At 33.0% G+C, this 20,301-nt stretch overlaps 1 protein-coding gene across 1 annotated transcript in view; it reads left to right on the top strand.

The window, feature by feature from the left end:
• Window positions 1-14,231, top strand: part of LOC143230183 (E3 ubiquitin-protein ligase SH3RF3-like) — a 30,363-nt gene extending 16,132 nt beyond the window's left edge. Inside the window, exons 5-8 of the mRNA XM_076463303.1 lie at window positions 633-944; window positions 4,924-5,087; window positions 7,966-8,103; window positions 13,928-14,231. Of these exons, the coding sequence (XP_076319418.1) occupies window positions 633-944; window positions 4,924-5,087; window positions 7,966-8,103; window positions 13,928-14,096 (783 nt within the window). The 3' untranslated portion in view covers window positions 14,097-14,231. The remainder of the gene's footprint in view (window positions 1-632; window positions 945-4,923; window positions 5,088-7,965; window positions 8,104-13,927) is intronic.
• Window positions 14,232-20,301: the final 6,070 nt, after the last annotated feature.

Genomic DNA, 20,301 nt, shown 5'->3' with positions numbered 1-20,301 from the left:
GAAACCAAAATCAAATCTTTGATGGAAGTTATGTTACCACTCCCATAAGTGTGGATGTGTGAGCAAGACATTTTGAAAATGGCTGAAAGGATTCAGACAGAAGTTAGTATACATTTCTTTTATTATCCAGCTTAGAAGGGACTAGTTGTTTGGAGAGTCAAGGTCACAAAAAATTCTCCTCTCTTATCATTGGGACCAGTTTTTCACACTGTTTTTGCTTGAAAACTCTAATGATTGGATTTTTATGAAACTCAAGTGGACATATTTAGAATATTATTTCTTATTGTTCTGCTAAAAACGGTCCATGTCCATTGATTATGATGACCATATGGACACAGTTTCATATTTTTTAAGAGTCAAATATTATTGCATGGCAGAGGTATGCATTCTGTCAAGTGCCCCCTCAGTTTTTCTAACTTGTAGTGTTTATGAAAGTGATTGTCATAGTTTTTGTATTTGAAAGAAAATTAGCTCAAACTAATGTATGTTTTTTTTTACAAAAAATCATTTTTCTGTTGTCAGTTACTGCACATATTTGATAAGAATATAAATTACTTAAAACTGCACAGGTTCCAAATGTCACTCTCACAGAAATCTTATAAAATGTAAACAGTTTTCATTTATAATTTCAGATCAAGACCAGCAACGGCAATGCACCAAAGGCACTGGTTGGAGCCCCAAGGCATACGGAATGGGATGTTGCGGCTGCTCCGATGGCAGCATCTTATCCAGTTTCATCCACAGGCCGCACACAAAGCTTACCGACCAGTGGAAGCATCACCCTTTCGTGGTATAATACAAACCAAAACAATGGTCACCAGAGGTCTACCCCTCTAGTCAGTCTAAGTGCTGCAACTGCTGTTACACCCCCTAATGTGTGTATAGGTGTTCCAGCAGGGGAGAGCAGTGATGGTGCTTCTACAGGAAATACAAGATCTGAGAAGGTGATACTATAGGGACTTGACGATGTAGCCATTTCTTTCTGTGGGGCACAGAAATATTAATTTTTTTTGTCTCCATAAGTGATAGTTGTAAAACTCTATCCTCAGATTGTAGCTGAAACAACGGCCTTTTAGAATTGGTGGTGTCAAAAACTGGCCATTTGTTTTTAATTTAAAACTTTCTGTCCTTTCAAGCTAACAAATTCATAAACATATCCTCTAAAAAGTGTGATAATTTTATTTTGTACACATTATTTCACATGTGACTGTCAGTCTTTCTTTTGTAGAAGTATAACTTGAATCTATCTGAAGACCGTGTTTCTTGTTTGCTGTTCTTAAAAGTAACAAATAAACTGTATTGATTTCCATATCTGTTTATTTCATTTAATTAGTTACTTTGGAAGTTTGTTTTAACTGTGGAAAAATGTTCAAGTTCTACACTTGTGTCCAGGTGAGAATGTAGAATTCTGGTGTTTCTGTGTTCAGGTTCTACACTTGTGTCCAGGTGAGAATGTAGAATTCTGGTGTTTCTGTGTTCAGGTTCTATACTTGTGTTCATGTGAGAATGTAGAATTCTGGTGTTTCTGTGTTCAGGTTCTGTACTTGTGTTCATGTGAGAATGTAGAATTCTGGTGTTTCTGTGTTCAGGTTCTATACTTGTGTCCATGTGAGAATGTAGAATTCTGGTGTTTCTGTGTGTATTTGTAAATATTTGAACTGCCCTTGGAAGTGTTAGGAATAAATGTGGTAAGTTTATATTCCTTAGGTTGTTGGGTCAACATAAAGATGTTGATACTGGTGTTTTTGTGTGTATTTAGTAAGGTTATGTTTCTTTGGTACCATAAGTGTCTCAGTGCTCATGTTTTTAAGTTTTGTTTTGTTTTTTTCTGAAAATAGTGATCAGACACAGTTCTTGTGTCACAGAGGTTAAGCTGACCTCTTTACGAGGTTATTTATTAAATCAAACTAAAGAAAGTTTATTTGTTAACCCGAGTTTTGAACAAATTCGGTTCCACTTTGCATACAGATTGGATGAACCTCCAAGGCTTAAAAGGAGACTAAACTAATTTCATTGTTTTTGTTCTTTTTACCAGATTTACTTGAAGGTGTTCTTAATGTACATTCAACATAATTTTTTAAAATAATTTCATGATATTATTAAAGTAAGTTATTTGCTTTTTTCTCTCCCCTTTTCTTCTCAGGAATTTTTCTGTTTTTCTTGGTCAATGTCACTTGTAAGTATTTTTTATCCTGTCTATTTTGATCAAATACAAGCTAGTTGTTGGAACTTCATTAAAGAAAACAAAATTTTTCTTTGGTCTCTGCATACACTTACCTTCTTCATTTGGTTTTACAAACATTTAAAAAGTTAATGAATAATATGCTGCATTGTTTTGAACTCTCAGAAATATGTTCACAAACAGAATCTGTGTCGATACCCTGTTATGATTAAGATGGAGAGCTAAATGCTGCTTTTCAGTACAACACTAAACTGGTGTTTATGAATTGTCTATTTAGAATACATTGTTACGTAGTGTTGGACTCCTGTTTATTTTTTATTTCTAATTCATAATGGTGTTTTGCTGGAATCATTGTAGAAAATTAAACATGATTTATTATGTAAGTTACTTGGACATAACAGGTCCAGTGTGTCTGCTGGACATTGGATTACCATGAAAATAAAACATCCAAACAGCATACTTTCACTGTACTCTACTCTGGCATATCTATAAATTATAAAACATCCAAACAGCATACTTTCACTGTACTCTACTCTGGCATATCATTATAAAACATCCAAACAGCATACTTTCACTGTACTCTACTCTGGCATATCATTATAAAACATCCAAACAGCATACTTTCACTGTACTCTACTCTGGCATATCATTATAAAACATCCAAACAGCATACTTTCACTGTACTCTACTCTGGCATATCTGTAAGTTATAAAACATCCAACAGCATACTTTCACTGTACTCTACTCTGGCATATCTGTAAATTATAAAACATCCAAACAGCATACTTTCACTGTACTCTACTCTGGCATATCTGTAAATTATAAAACATCCAAACAGCATACTTTCACTGTACTCTACTCTGGCATATCTGTAAATTATAAAACATCCAAACAGCATACTTTCACTGTACTCTACTCTGGCATATCTGTAAGTTATAAAACATCCAAACAGCATACTTTCACTGTACTCTACTCTGGCATATCTGTAAATTATAAAACATCCAAACAGCATACTTTCACTGTACTCTACTCTGGCATATCTGTAAATTATAAAACATCCAAACAGCATACTTCCACTGTACTCTACTCTGGCATATCATTATAAAACATCCAAACAGCATACTTTCACTGTGCTCTGCTCTGGCGTATCTGTAAATTATAAAACATCCAAACAGCATACTTTCACTGTACTCTACTCTGGCATATCTGTAAATTATAAAACATCCAAACAGCATACTTTCACTGTACTCTGCTCTGGCATATCTGTAAATTATAAAACATCCAAACAGCATACTTTCACTGTACTCTACTCTGGCATATCTGTAAATTATAAAACATCCAAACAGCATACTTTCACTGTACTCTACTCTGGCATATCTGTAAATTATAAAACATCCAAACAGCATACTTTCACTGTACTCTACTCTGGCATATCTGTAAATTATAAAACATCCAAGCAGCGTACTTTCACTGTACTCTACTCTGGCATATCTGTAAATTATAAAACATCTAAACAGCATACTTTCACTGTACTCTACTCTGGCATATCTGTAAATTATAAAACATCTAAACAGCATACTTTCACTGTACTCTACTCTGGCATATCTGTAAATTATAAAACATCCAAACAGCATACTTTCACTGCTGCTCTACTCTGTATATCTGTAAATTATAAAACATCCAAACAGCATACTTTCACTATACTCTACTCTGGCATATCTGTAAATTATAAAACATCCAAACAGCGTACTTTCACTGTACTCTACTCTGGCATATCTGTAAATTATAAAACATCTAAACAGCATACTTTCACTGTACTCTACTCTGGCATATCATTATAAAACATCCAAACAGCATACTTTCACTGTACTCTACTCTGGCATATCATTATAAAACATCCAAACAGCATACTTTCACTGTACTCTACTCTGGCATATCGTTATAAAACATCCAAACAGCATACTTTCACTGTACTCTACTCTGGCATATCTGTAAGTTATAAAACATCCAACAGCATACTTTCACTGTACTTTACTCTGGCATATCTGTAAATTATAAAACATCCAAACAGCATACTTTCACTGTACTCTACTCTGGCATATCTGTAAATTATAAAACATCCAAACAGCATACTTTCACTGTACTCTACTCTGGCATATCTGTAAATTATAAAACATCCAAACAGCATACTTTCATTGTACTCTACTCTGGCATATCTGTAAATTATAAAACATCCAAACAGCATACTTTCACTGTACTCTACTCTGGCATATCTGTAAATTATAAAACATCCAAGCAGCATACTTTCACTGTACTCTACTCTGGCATATCTGTAAATTATAAAACATCCAAACAGCATACTTTCACTGTACTCTACTCTGGCATATCTGTAAATTATAAAACATCCAAACAGCATACTTTCACTGTACTCTACTCTGGCATATCTGTAAATTTTGCCACAATATTTTATATATTTGTTAATAATATTAATGAACTTTCTCAATGATGATTCTAAGTGTTTGACAGGTTTAACCATTCAGTTCAGAAGTTTGAATAAATACACCGGTACCATGTAAATTTTTATGTAATTAACTTATCCTTGGTAAAGTCTGGTAAACAAGACTTGCCTATACAAGTGTTTGCAACATTATTTATATATCTTTTTTTCTTTCACTTGATTTTACACAAGTGACACTAATGAATGTTACCTGGATAACAAAGTGATTTTTCTTTGTGTGTAGCAGAAAGAGAAAAAAGAACGTGAGAAAGTGAGCTTGGTAAAGAGACTGACCAGTAAACGAAAGTCCAAGTCTCCACCTCCATCAAACTACTGTGACAACCCCACCTTTGTGGACACACCGCTGACCACCACTGGAGCCACTCAGATTCAGGCTATGCATGTCAGGTAGGTAGATTTAAGTCCAAGTCTCCACTTCCATCAAACTACCGTGACAACCCCACCTTTGTGGACACATCACTGACCACCACTAAAGCCACTCAGATTCAGGCTATGCATGTCAGGTAGGTAGATTTATTTCACTTCTCTGTATAGCCTAATGTTGGACATTAGGAAGGATACCTGACAGCTTACTGTATTATTCTGTCAGATGTAGTGTACTACATAACATGCTTGGTACTTTAATTCATTATTCTATCAGATGAAGACATAATGTGTATATAACTTGTTTCATAAAGTACAAGAGCAGACTTTGCTTTCTAATGTCTATACTTTTTCTACAGTTTTATATAACTTGTTTCATGAATTACAACAGTAGACCTCTGTATCTAATGTCTATACTTTTTCTACAGTTTTATATAACTTGTTTCATGAATTACAACAGTAGACCTCTGTATCTAATGTCTATACTTTTTCTACAGTTTTATATAACTTGTTTCATGAATTACACCAGTCGACCTCTGTATCTAATGTCTATACTTTTTCTACAGTTTTATATAACTTGTTTCATGAATTACACCAGTAGACCTGTGTATCTAATGTCGATACGTTTTCTACAGTTTTATATAACTTGTTTCATGAATTACACCAGTAGACCTCTGTATCTAATGTCTAGACTTTTTATACAGTTTTATATAACTTGTTTCATGAATTACACCAGTAGACCTCTGTATCTGATGTCTATACTTTTTCTACAGTTTTATATAACTTGTTTCATGAATTACACCAGTCGACCTCTGTATCTGATGTCGACTTTTTATACAGTTTTATATAACTTGTTTCATGAATTACACCAGTCGACCTCTGTATCTAATGTCTATACTTTTTATACAGTTTTATATAACTTGTTTCATGAATTACACCAGTAGACCTCTGTATCTAATGTCTGTACTTTTTCTACAGTTTTATATAACTTGTTTCATGAATTACACCAGTAGACCTCTGTATCTAATGTCTAGACTTTTTCTACAGTTTTATATAACTTGTTTCATGAATTACAACAGTAGACCTCTGTATCTAATGTCTGTGCGTTTTCTACAGTTTTATATAACTTGTTTCATGAATTACACCAGTAGACCTCTGTATCTAATGTCTATACTTTTTATACAGTTTTATATAACTTGTTTCATGAATTACACCAGTAGACCTCTGTATCTAATGTCTATACGTTTTTTACAGTTTTATATACCTTGTTAATGAATTACACCAGTAGACCTCTGTATCTAATGTCTATACTTTTTATACAGTTTTATATACCTTGTTAATGAATTACACCAGTAGACCTCTGTATCTAATGTCTAGACTTTTTCTACAGTTTTATACAACTTGTTTCATGAATTACACCAGTAGACCTCTGTATCTAATGTCTATACTTTTTATACAGTTTTATATACCTTGTTAATGAATTACACCAGTAGACCTCTGTATCTAATGTCTAGACTTTTTCTACAGTTTTATACAACTTGTTTCATGAATTACACCAGTAGACCTCTGTATCTAATGTCTATACTTTTTCTACAGTTTTATATAACTTGTTTCATGAATTACACCAGTAGACCTCTGTATCTAATGTCTAGACGTTTTCTACAGTTTTATATAACTTGTTTCATGAATTACACCAGTAGACCTCTGTATCTAATGTCTAGACTTTTTCTACAGTTTTATATAACTTGTTTCATGAATTACACCAGTAGACCTCTGTATCTAATGTCTATACTTTTTCCACAGTTTTATATAACTTGTTTCATGACTTACACCAGTAGACTTCTGTCTCTAATGTCTAGACTTTTTCTACAATTTTGTATAACTTGTTTCATGAAGTACAACAGTAGACCTCTGTATCTAATGTCTATACTTTTTCTACAGTTTTATATAACTTGTTTCATGAATTACACCAGTAGACCTCTGTATCTAATGTCTTGACTTTTTCGGCTGCAGGATGATCAATCATGAAGTGACATAAAATTCCTTCTTCCACGTCAAAATATCTGAGGACACATGAAGGAGGATCCCAGTCCCTGGACATTCTGGAGTGAATGAGAGTGATCCCAGTCCCTGGACTTTCTGGAGTGAATGAAGGGGATTCCAGTCATTGGACATTTTGGGGTGAATGAGGGTGATCCCAGCCCCTGGACATTCTGGGGTGAATGAGGGTGATCCCAGCCCCTGGACATTCTGGAGTGAATGAAGGGGGATTCCAGTCCCTGAACATTCTGGAGTGAATGAAGGGGGATCCCAGTTTCTGATCATTCTGCAGTTAATGAGGGTGATCCCAGTCCCTGATCATTCTGGAGTGAATGAAGAGGTATCCCAGTCCCTGATCATTCTATAGTGAATGAAGGAGGATCCCAGTTTCTGATCATTCTGGAGCGAATGAAGGGGGATCCCAGTCCTTGGACATTCTGCAGTGAATGAAGGGGGATTCCAGTCCTTGGACATTCTGGACTGACTGAAAGGGGATCCCAGTCCCTGGGCATTTTAGAGTGGAATGAAAGGGGATCCCAGTCCCAGGGCATTCTGGAGTGAATGAAAGGGGATCCCAGTCCCTGGACATTTTGGAGTGAATCCTACTTTCCTGTTTTCTTGACATCTGAAACCTACATAAAGGGAAATTTTAAACACAGTTTCTAATTAGCCCTTAAAATCAGTAACTTTATATCAACAAGCTGCATGTTACCTTTATGTAAAGAAAACTACTTTTTTCATATTAAAACAGTTCTGAGACACTAAAGAAGTTGAAAGATTTCATGGTTGGGGATCTGAGATATTGAGCTTACGATCTTTCATGCTAGAAATTTAGTTAATATTTCTGTTGTTGTATTTCCAGATCAGGGTCATGTCCAAGCAAGGCTCTTGGTGGTCATCAAGTGTCACATAAGAAGAGCAACTCTCTTGATGTGAATAATGCTGACCATGCAAAACCATCATCACGTCCCAGACAACCAGCTCCACTAGTCCGTGAAAGGTTGGTTCTTCCTAAACCTTAAGTTTCTGAGGGCATTAATACAATGTCAAGTGTAATGAGGTTGTTTGATTAGTTTGAATTAAAAGTAGCAGTTAGTATAATGTTAGTAAAACCTACTGTGTCCGTATTTACAAGTAATCATATCTGCTGTACATTTCTGTCTAGTTTTACATCATGTGAATCATACATTTATACCTGTTGTTACATCAGGTTTACTGTATATCTCAACCTGTTCTTACATCAAGTATATTGTACATTTCTTTCTAGTCTTACTGTATATTACAGTTTGATTACAAACAGAAGTAAACAAAGTTTCTGTTTGTAAAATAAAAGTTTCTGAGTTGGTGTGTTGGATCATCAGTGGTTTCTATAAGATGATAACAGAAGAAAACAGTTTCTGTTTGTAATATAAAACTTTGTGAGTTGGTGTGTTGGATCATCAGTAGTTTCTATAAGATGATAACAGAAGTAAAGTTTCTGTTTGTAATATAAAAGTTTCTGAGTTGGTGTGTTGGATCATCAGTAGTTTCTATAAGATGATAACAGAAGAAAACAGTTTCTGTTTGTAATATAAAACTTTGTGAGTTGGTGTGTTGGATCATCAGTAGTTTCTATAAGATGATAACAGAAGAAAACAGTTTCTGTTTGTAATATAAAACTTTGTGAGTTGGTGTGTTGGATCATCAGTAGTTTCTATAAGATGATAACAGAAGAAAACAGTTTCTGTTTGTAATATAAAACTTTGTGAGTTGGTGTGTTAGATCATCAGTAGTTTCTATAAGATGATAACAGAAGTAAAGTTTCTGTTTGTAATATAAAACTTTCTGAGTAGGTGTGTTGGATCATCAGTAGTTTCTATAAGATGATAACAGAAGTAAACAGTTTCTGTTTGTAATATAAAAGTTTCTGAGTTGGTGTGTTGGATCATCAGTAGTTTCTATAAGATGATAACAGAAGTAAAGTTTCTGTTTGTAATATAAAAGTTTCTGAGTTGGTGTGTTGGATCATCAGTAGTTTCTATAAGATGATAACAGAAGAAAACAGTTTCTGTTTGTAATATAAAAGTTTCTGAGTTGGTGTGTTGGATCATCAGTAGTTTCTATAAGATGATAACAGAAGTAAAGTTTCTGTTTGTAAAATAAAAGTTTCTGAGTTGGTGTGTTGGATCATCAGTAGTTTCTATAAGATGATAACAGAAGTAAAGTTTCTGTTTGTAAAATAAAAGTTTCTGAGTTGGTGTGTTGGATCATCGGTAGTTTCTATAAGATGATAACAGAAGAAAACAGTTTCTGTTTGTAAAGTAAAACTTTCTGAGTTGGTGTGTTGGATCATCAGTAGTTTCTATAAGATGATAACAGAAGAAAACAGTTTCTGTTTGTAGTATAAAAGTTTCTGAGTTGGTGTGTTGGATCATCAGTAGTTTCTATAAGATGATAACAGAAGAAAACAGTTTCTGTTTGTAATATAAAAGTTTCTGAGTTGGTGTGTTAGATCATCAGTAGTTTCTATAAGATGATAACAGAAGTAAAGTTTCTGTTTGTAATATAAAAGTTTCTGAGTAGATGTGTTGGATCATCGGTAGTTTCTATAAGATGATAACAGAAGTAAAGTTTCTGTTTGTAGTATAAAAGTTTCTCAGTTGGTGTGTTGGATCATCAGTAGTTTCTATAAGATGATAACAGAAGAAAACAGTTTCTGTTTGTAATATAAAAGTTTCTGAGTAGATGTGTTGGATCATCGGTAGTTTCTATAAGATGATAACAGAAGTAAAGTTTCTGTTTGTAGTATAAAAGTTTCTGAGTTGGTGTGTTGGATCATCAGTAGTTTCTATAAGATGATAACAGAAGAAAACAGTTTCTGTTTGTAATATAAAACTTTGTGAGTTGGTGTGTTGGATCATTGGTAGTTTCTATAAGATGATAACAGAAGAAAACAGTTTCTGTTTGTAATATAAAAGTTTCTGAGTTGGTGTGTTGGATCATCAGTAGTTTCTATAAGATGATAACAGAAGAAAACAGTTTCTGTTTGTAATATAAAAGTTTCTGAGTTGGTGTGTTGGATCATCAGTAGTTTCTATAAGATGATAACAGAAGAAAACAGTTTCTGTTTGTAATATAAAAGTTTCTGAGTTGGTGTGTTGGATCATCAGTAGTTTCTATAAGATGATAACAGAAGAAAACAGTTTCTGTTTGTAAAATAAACGTTTCTGAGTTGGTGTGTTGGATCATCAGTAGTTTCTATAAGATAATAACAGAAGAAAACAGTTTCTGTTTGTAAAATAAAAGTTTCTGAGTTGGTGTGTTGGATCATCAGTAGTTTCTATAAGATAATAACAGAAGAAAACAGTTTCTGTTTGTAATATAAAAGTTTCTGAGTTGGTGTGTTGGATCATCAGTAGTTTCTATAAGATGATAACAGAAGAAAACAGTTTCTGTTTGTAATATAAAAGTTTCTGAGTTGGTGTGTTGGATCATCAGTAGTTTCTATAAGATGATAACAGAAGAAAACAGTTTCTGTTTGTAATATAAAAGTTTCTGAGTTGGTGTGTTGGATCATCAGTAGTTTCTATAAGATGATAACAGAAGAAAACAGTTTCTGTTTGTAATATAAAAGTTTCTGAGTTGGTGTGTTGGATCATCAGTAGTTTCTATAAGATGATAACAGAAGTAAAGTTTCTGTTTGTAATATAAAAGTTTCTGAGTTGGTGTGTTGGATCATCAGTAGTTTCTATAAGATGATAACAGAAGAAAACAGTTTCTGTTTGTAATATAAAAGTTTCTGAGTTGGTGTGTTGGATCATCAGTAGTTTCTATAAGATGATAACAGAAGAAAACAGTTTCTGTTTGTAATATAAAAGTTTCTGAGTTGGTGTGTTGGATCATCAGTAGTTTCTATAAGATAATAACAGAAGAAAACAGTTTCTGTTTGTAATATAAAAGTTTCTGAGTTGGTGTGTTGGATCATCAGTAGTTTCTATAAGATGATAACAGAAGAAAACAGTTTCTGTTTGTAATATAAAAGTTTCTGAGTTGGTGTGTTGGATCATCAGTAGTTTCTATAAGATGATAACAGAAGAAAACAGTTTCTGTTTGTAATATAAAAGTTTCTGAGTTGGTGTGTTGGATCATCAGTAGTTTCTATAAGATGATAACAGAAGTAAAGTTTCTGTTTGTAATATAAAAGTTTCTGAGTTGGTGTGTTGGATCATCAGTAGTTTCTATAAGATGATAACAGAAGAAAACAGTTTCTGTTTGTAATATAAAAGTTTCTGAGTTGGTGTGTTGGATCATCAGTAGTTTCTATAAGATGATAACAGAAGAAAACAGTTTCTGTTTGTAATATAAAAGTTTCTGAGTTGGTGTGTTGGATCATCAGTAGTTTCTATAAGATGATAACAGAAGAAAACAGTTTCTGTTTGTAATATAAAAGTTTCTGAGTTGGTGTGTTGGATCATCAGTAGTTTCTATAAGATGATAACAGAAGAAAACAGTTTCTGTTTGTAATATAAAAGTTTCTGAGTTGGTGTGTTGGATCATCAGTAGTTTCTATAAGATGATAACAGAAGAAAACAGTTTCTGTTTGTAATATAAAAGTTTCTGAGTTGGTGTGTTGGATCATCAGTAGTTTCTATAAGATGATAACAGAAGAAAACAGTTTCTGTTTGTAATATAAAAGTTTCTGAGTTGGTGTGTTGGATCATCAGTAGTTTCTATAAGATGATAACAGAAGAAAACAGTTTCTGTTTGTAATATAAAAGTTTCTGAGTTGGTGTGTTGGATCATCAGTAGTTTCTATAAGATGATAACAGAAGAAAACAGTTTCTGTTTGTAATATAAAAGTTTCTGAGTTGGTGTGTTGGATCATCAGTAGTTTCTATAAGATGATAACAGAAGTAAAGTTTCTGTTTGTAATATAAAAGTTTCTGAGTTGGTGTGTTGGATCATCAGTAGTTTCTATAAGATGATAACAGAAGAAAACAGTTTCTGTTTGTAATATAAAAGTTTCTGAGTTGGTGTGTTGGATAATCAGTAGTTTCTATAAGATGATAACAGAAGTAAAGTTTCTGTTTGTAATATAAAAGTTTCTGAGTTGGTTTGTTGGATCATCAGTAGTTTCTATAAGATGATAACAGAAGAAAACAGTTTCTGTTTGTAATATAAAAGTTTCTGAGTTGGTGTGTTGGATCATCAGTAGTTTCTATAAGATGATAACAGAAGAAAACAGTTTCTGTTTGTAATATAAAACTTTGTGAGTTGGTGTGTTGGATCATCAGTAGTTTCTATAAGATGATAACAGAAGTAAAGTTTCTGTTTGTAATATAAAAGTTTCTGAGTTGGTGTGTTGGATCATCAGTAGTTTCTATAAGATGATAACAGAAGAAAACAGTTTCTGTTTGTAATATAAAACTTTGTGAGTTGGTGTGTTGGATCATCAGTAGTTTCTATAAGATGATAACAGAAGTAAAGTTTCTGTTTGTAATATAAAAGTTTCTGAGTTGGTGTGTTGGATCATCAGTAGTTTCTATAAGATGATAACAGAAGAAAACAGTTTCTGTTTGTAATATAAAACTTTCTGAGTTGGTGTGTTGGATCATCAGTAGTTTCTATAAGATGATAACAGAAGAAAACAGTTTCTATTTGTAATATAAAAGTTTCTGAGTTGGTGTGTTGGATCATCAGTAGTTTCTATAAGATGATAACAGAAGTGAAGTTTCTGTTTGTAGTATAAAACTTTGTGAGTTGGTGTGTTGGATCATCAGTAGTTTCTATAAGATGATAACAGAAGTGAAGTTTCTGTTTGTAGTATAAAACTTTGTGAGTTGGTGTGTTGGATCATCACTGGTTATCTTCAGTGGTGTTATTATGTGGTGTTAATAATGATAAGTTTTAGTTATGTTATCAGTATAAAGTTGTTTCTAAGTACTCTGAGAAGGCTTAGGACGAAAAATATGGATTTACACAATTTTTTCTGGATGTGTAAAAAGTTATTTCTTAAAGTTTTATTAATGTTTTTTTTATTATATAAGTTTCCAACTAGAATGTAATGGCTGAGTATGTTAAAATGGTTTTCAGTATACAGGTTAGTAAATTACAACCACATTCGATATAAAATCTCTGTGGAGCAGTTATTAACAGCAGTACGTTTTTTATATAAAATATTCATATAATAAAATCAGGGATTTAGAATTCTGGAAAACAAAGGAACTAGGATCATCGAGAAAGATATGTGAACATGTTATATTCCATCCATGGTAAATAAAGTGTGGGTTCTTTAGAGAATCAACAAACATAGTAGAAGTCATTGGTAGAATTTTCTGTATTCTTCAGCAACAGTGTACAATATAAATTAAGAAAGATTATGTGTACAACTCTCTTCCATAACATATTTGTTCATCTGTCACACACCTCAGGCATTTAATGAAATGGATATTTCTATGGAGACATGGTGTTCAGGCCTCTTGCTGCAACATTAGATCTCTGTTTAACTGGGCTGTGGAAAATTCATCCTCTTACATACTGTAACTGTGCTTCAGGGTTATCTTTTGTTGTGTGGTTGTCAAACAGTGCATGACTGGATATAGTAACATACTGAGGCTTTGGAATTGTTTTAATGGAACTTAATTTAAAATTTCTCAATAACATTTACCTACCAGCTAAATATCTGGTTTTGTAAAGACTATGTATTTTGATGTGAATACCTTGTTTAGAGTTTGTGAGATGATGGTTATCAATTTTTGAGGAATAAATTTGGTTACTAGTGCTGATAGACCCGTATTTCAAAACTTGTAAAACTACTAAAACCTAAAAGTAATTTTCTTTCCCAGATTTCGCTGCATCGTGCCTTACCCACCCAATAGTGAGTTAGAACTCGAACTGAAAGTAGGAGATATAGTGTATGTCCACAAGAAACGAGAGGACGGCTGGTATAAAGGAACTCTTCAGAGAACGGGTAAAACGGGACTTTTTCCTGGCAGCTTTGTAGAGAGTTTCTGACCTCTGTTATTCATTGCTCCAGTGGACTTCAGGTTTATGTTTCACAGACAAAACTATAGATTTTGTTTTCCTTTTTCACCAGCAGAAAGGTGTAATAGCAACCAAGAACCCTCAGTGAGGAACATTGTAATTAAGCACTATTTATGCTTGAATGTTATGTATGTATTTAATATGGGATGGAAAGTTATTTTAAACCTCTAAAGTTTGCGCATTTCACTCAAATAGTAGGTTAGTATGAATTTTGAAATTCATAAAAGATAAGACTGGTCTTAAAAATTGTTTGTTTCTACAGTTTGTCAGAATACTTTTATTGCATCTACTGTTTGTCAGGATACTTTTATTGCATCTACTGTTTGTCAGGATACTTCTGTTGCTTCTACTGTTTGTCAGGATACTTCTGTTTTTGTGCAACTTAGAATTTTGTTGTGACTGATACAAACCTTAATATTATTAGTGATACAGTACTGTTACTGTTCAAACAGTACCCCTAATGACATCCCTTTCTGTTAATTGGCTAATAACAGATAGTTTGCCATGGCTACTTTTCTGTAAACCAATATTAAAATGGAGGTAAAATACTTCTTAGAACAAGTTCATGATGGAAAATAAGTGACTAATTTATCTGCTTGTTAACCTTTCAGGAGTGACTGGTATGCATCATCTATTGCCCAAAGATGCACACAAGTTTATTTAACAAGTATAGTGTAGTGTGGAAGTGTATTTTAAACAGATGGTTACCATTCATGTCTTGTGTTACGTATTACGATTTTGAGAAACTGGAAATTTTAATTGGAATTTAGAAGTTAATTAAATGTCAGTATGTATCAAATTTATCATATTTGTCGACAAGATTGATACACAGTTTTCTTTCTAAAAACAAATATATTTTAATATAAAAAATATATATATATAATTTATAATAACTGTTATCACAAATAATTATTTATATACAAAAATATTACAAACTCGCAAACAATATTAAGTCCTCTGTCTGGTCTGGAACTTAATATTTTATGAAAGATCCACGTTCACGACAAGCAAATTACTTTTATGTCGATACACAGATGTACTTCACTTGACGGGAATGCTCGCTAGCTCTATTCTTGTTTACCCTAATGTGATTTACAAGCTTACTTTTCATAGAAGAAGATAGATGTGTAATGTCCTCAGAGAAATACTAACATCCAAAGTTAATGCTCCAAAGTTGAACAATTCTCAGTGTTTGAAATCTGTAAACACTCCTGGTCAAATTCTGTAGTTTTCCTATTAATAAATGTTAAACACAATTATAGCTTCCGAGGCTTATAGTATACTAACTGTAGCTAACCAAAAATATTCTTTACTGTCTCTTGGCTCGTCGATTTATAAACCTTTAGGCAAGGTTCTAAAAAGTTCAATGGGCAACAGTACTGGCAATTACATTGTTGATTCTTACTCTCAAGAATCTTCTGCAAATTTAGAAGACAGGTGGGACTTGCACAATACACATTTAACAATATAAGTTACATGCATTAAACTGAAACAAACATAGATATTAAAATAAATCTTTAACAGTAAATCTCTTACATTTTTCATTTAACAAGTGGAGTGAGGTATGGAAGTGTGTTTTAAACAGTTGGTTACCATTCATGTAGTTAATGTGTCTTGTTGTATATTTAACAAGTACAGTGAGGTATGGAAGTGTGTTTTAAACAGTTGGTTACCATTCATGTAGTTAAAGTGTCTTGTTGTATATTTAACAAGTGGAGTGAGGTATGGAAGTGTGTTTTAAACAGTTGGTTACCATTCACGTAGTTAGTGTCTTGTTGTATATTTAACAAGTACAGTGAGGTATGGAAGTGTGTTTTAAACAGTTGGTTACCATTCACGTAGTTAAAGTGTCTTGTTGTATATTTAAAAATTACAGTGAGGTATGGAAGTGTGTTTTAAACAGTTGGTTACTATTCATGTAGTTAAAGTGTCTTGTTGTATATTTAACAAGTACAGTGGGGTATGGAAGTGTGTTTTAAACAGTTGGTTACCATTCATGTAGTTAAAGTGTCTTGTTGTATATTTAACAAGTACAGTGGGGTATGGAAGTGTGTTTTAAACAGTTGGTTACCATTCATGTAGTTAAAGTGTCTTGTATATTTAACAAGTACAGTGGGGTATGGAAGTGTGTTTTAAACAGTTGGTTACTATTCATGTAGTTAAAGTGTCTTGTTGTATATTTAACAAGTACAGTGGGGTATGGAAGTGTGTTTTAAACAGTTGGTTACCATTCATGCAGTTAAAGTGTCTTGTTGTATATTTAACAAGTACAGTGGGGTATGGAAGTGTGTTTTAAACAGTTGGTTACCATTCATGTAGTTAAAGTGTCTTGTATATTTAACAAGTACAGTGGGGTATGGAAGTGTGTTTTAAACAGTTGGTTACTATTCATGTAGTTAAAGTGTCTTGTTGTATATTTAACAAGTACAGTGGGGTATGGAAGTGTGTTTTAAACAGTTGGTTACTATTCATGTGGTTAAAGTGTCTTGTTGTATATTTAACAAGTACAGTGGGTATGGAAGTGTGTTTTAAACAGTTGGTCACCATCCATGTAGTTAAAGTGTCTTGTTGTATATTTAACAAGTACAGTGGGGTATGGAAGTGTGTTTTAAACAGTTGGTTACTATTCATGTGGTTAAAGTGTCTTGTTGTATATTTAACAAGTACAGTGGGGTATGGAAGTGTGTTTTAAACAGTTGGTTACTATTCATGTAGTTAAAGTGTCTTGTTGTGTATTTAACAAGTACAGTGGGGTATGGAAGTGTGTTTTAAACAGTTGGTTACTATTCATGTGGTTAAAGTGTCTTGTTGTGTATTTAACAAGTACAGTGGGGTATGGAAGTGTGTTTTAAACAGCTGGTTATATTGTTGCTTGCATGCATGGCTGGTAAGTAGAAGTATACATGTTTGTAACATTCTTTAACCCTGTCCATTTACAGTTCTTTGAGACTGGTCTGAATGGTTGAACCATTTAGAAAATAGTGTCATATAATATTTTAGGCCACAGATTTCCAATCTTAAGGAATTATATTTCTCTATTATGGGTTTTTTAGTTTTATAAATGATTTTGATCCAGCATGGTAAATAAGGTTAATTAATTATTTATTTGTTTTAATTTCATAGTTTTAAAATCAGTTGAATGTTTAAATAATGCATTTCACACATTTTACAAATAGTGTTTTATTTTATATATATACTGTTATTGAAAGTAAACCATAAAAGGGTATAGAGGAGATAAAATTTGTCACTACAGTTTTATGCATGGTAATGGGACACATGAATTTGTTTACACAGTAGTTTTGGGTAAATAAAAGATTATTGAAAAAAATGAAATATTTTAAAATTTTGAAATAAAAGGAACGACTTAATTTATTATTAAACAGAAACTGTACTAAATATATATATATATATATACAAAGCAGTTTTATGGTTCGTAATATGATGAATGCAGAACTGTGTTCTAGTATAATGATAATAAATTAAACACAGATTAACACACATGTGATTCCCTTGTTATGAGTTATGGATTTTAATTTACTTTTAACTTTTCATTCACTCTAAATACCTGGTTTCGTTTCACAAATATACAAACTGTTGAGTGCTTTTTGTTTGTTAGTGTTACATTTAAAATGTATTTAAACATTGCTTGTGGAGTTTAATGGACCATGAAGTGTTTTTGTGAACAAGCGTGAACGTTGTCCTTTTCTATAAGATTTAGCTAGGATCCAGGAGTGTTTTTATAATTGTGTTCATTCCGCAAGGTTCTTTTTATAAAGATCACTAGAAGTTACCATAACTTTTCTATAAAAGTCTTGTAAGAAAAAACTCTGTAATCTATGCTGTCTATGGTCATAGATGTATAGCTCACACATGATCATCTGATATCCAGTCTTTCTGCTGATATAACACTGCATAGATGTATAGCTGACACATGATCATCTGATATCCAGTATTTCTGCTGATATAACACTGCATAGATGTATAGCTGACACATAATCATCTGATATCCAGTATTTCTGCTGGTATAACACTGCATAGATGTATAGCTGACACATGATCATCTGATATCCAGTATTTCTGCTGATATAACACTGCATAGATGTATAGCTGACACATGATCATCTGATATCCAGTATTTCTGCTGGTATAACACTGCATAGATCTATAGCTGACACATGATCATCTGATATCCAGTATTTCTGCTGGTATAACACTGCATAGATCTATAGCTGACACATGATCATCTGATATCCAGTCTTTCTGCTGGTATAACACTGCATAGATGTATAGCTGACACATGATCATCTGATATCCAGTCTTTCTGTTGATATAACACTGCAAGGAAAGGACAGTTGTGAAGAAATTGTAGTCATGTGTTGGAATTAGCGATTAAGTTGAAACTGTGAGGCTGTTATACCACTTTTACGTCCTACAACTGTCAGTATACGACTTTTGTACAACTCGTTTTACAGAGTTCCATTCACCATGGTGTTTTTTATGTTTGATGTCAGTTGTCAGCTGTTCGATTTAACATACACTGCTAATTTAGTTCCTGGCATGGGATAGTACCAGATATACCAAAAACACAATGGACGTAACTTTTTATTTTTCACATCAACACCACCTTACACTCTGACATGTCAGAATCTGACATCATAACTTCACAGACATATTTGAGTACAAATAGTTTTGTAACACACCAAATTTTGTACAGATGTATGAAAATTTGGAATAATATTCAACATTCCTGCTTCCATGGTCATTTGGTTAAGTGCTGTTTGTTCTATGTCTGTAAAAAGCTAATGATATATGTTTGCCTGCCAAGTAAGATATTCTAGTGATCTAGAAATTGGTTTAGGCTTACCAGCATTTAATATTGGATTTTGTTTTATAGGTAAAGTAAGCAAGTGATGTACATATTTACATAAATTATTCAGAGCAAGTAATGGCCTTCATAACATTACTAAAACTACTTTATACATAAATAAAATAATTATGTTAATGTTTTATTATTATGATCACTTATCTATGAATGTTGGTAAGCCTAAATCACTTAAAAATATAAAAAAGACTAAATACAAGTTTAACCTCTATTCAGAGTGTGTCAGTAAAACTTTAATTTTGTGAGTTAAGTTTAAATTTTTTGCTTTTTAGATGCATAATTAAAAAACAGTAGCATTTCCCAGTATCTTTTGGTTTGTTCCATCCTTAAACGTTATTGTTTTATTCTTGGTTGTTTTCCCAGAGGGACACTGCTTGAATTGAATATCTTTATTGTGGGTTATCTTGTATTTCTCTGCACTTGTGCTTCTGAAAGTGAGTAGTGTGGCTCCCTCAGAGGGCAGCATCATTATGTTGGTTTGTATACACAGAACATAGATTTATTGAAGGTTGATTGGGTTGTGTCTGAATTAATTTTTCTCCACAAGGTTTTAAATGTGGAGAAATATGATGCTTTTCCACATACTCTAAATAATGCAAGATCAACAAGTACCCTTTGTCATCACAGAGTAGCTGTTTGGTATCTCTGTATGTCACACACTGGTTTGTAATCTAGAGAATGTAAGGTCAACAAGTACCCTTTGTCATCACAGGGTAGCTGTTTGGTATCTCTGTATGTCACACACTGGTTTGTAATCTAGAGAATGTAAGGTCAACAAGTACCCTTTGTCATCACAGGGTAGCTGTTTGGTATCTCTGTATGTCACACACTGGTTTGTAATCTAGAGAATGTAAGGTCAACAAGTACCCTTTGTCATCACAGAGTAGCTGTTTGGTATCTCTGTATGTCACACACTGGTTTGTAATCTAGAGAATGTAAGGTCGACAAGTACCCTTTGTCATCACAAGGTAGTTGTTTGGTATTTCCGTATGTAACACTCTGATATGTAATCTAGAGAATGTAAGGTCAACAAGTACCCTTTGTCATCACAGGGTAGCTGTTTAGTTTCTCCATATGTGACAGACTACTATGTAATCTAGAGAATGTAAGGTCGACAAGTACCCTTTGTCATCACAAGGTAGTTGTTTGGTATTTCCGTATGTAACACTCTGATATGTAATCTAGAGAATGTAAGGTCAACAAGTACCCTTTGTCATCACAGGGTAGCTGTTTAGTTTCTCCATATGTGACAGACTACTATGTAATCTAGAGAATGTAAGGTCAACAAGTACC

The sequence above is a fragment of the Tachypleus tridentatus genome, chromosome 10, assembly GCF_004210375.1.
Source record: "Tachypleus tridentatus isolate NWPU-2018 chromosome 10, ASM421037v1, whole genome shotgun sequence".
Classification (NCBI taxonomy): domain Eukaryota; kingdom Metazoa; phylum Arthropoda; class Merostomata; order Xiphosura; family Limulidae; genus Tachypleus; species Tachypleus tridentatus.
The sequence above is the reverse complement of the archived record's forward strand: the minus strand, read 5'-3'. Positions and strand labels throughout refer to the sequence as shown.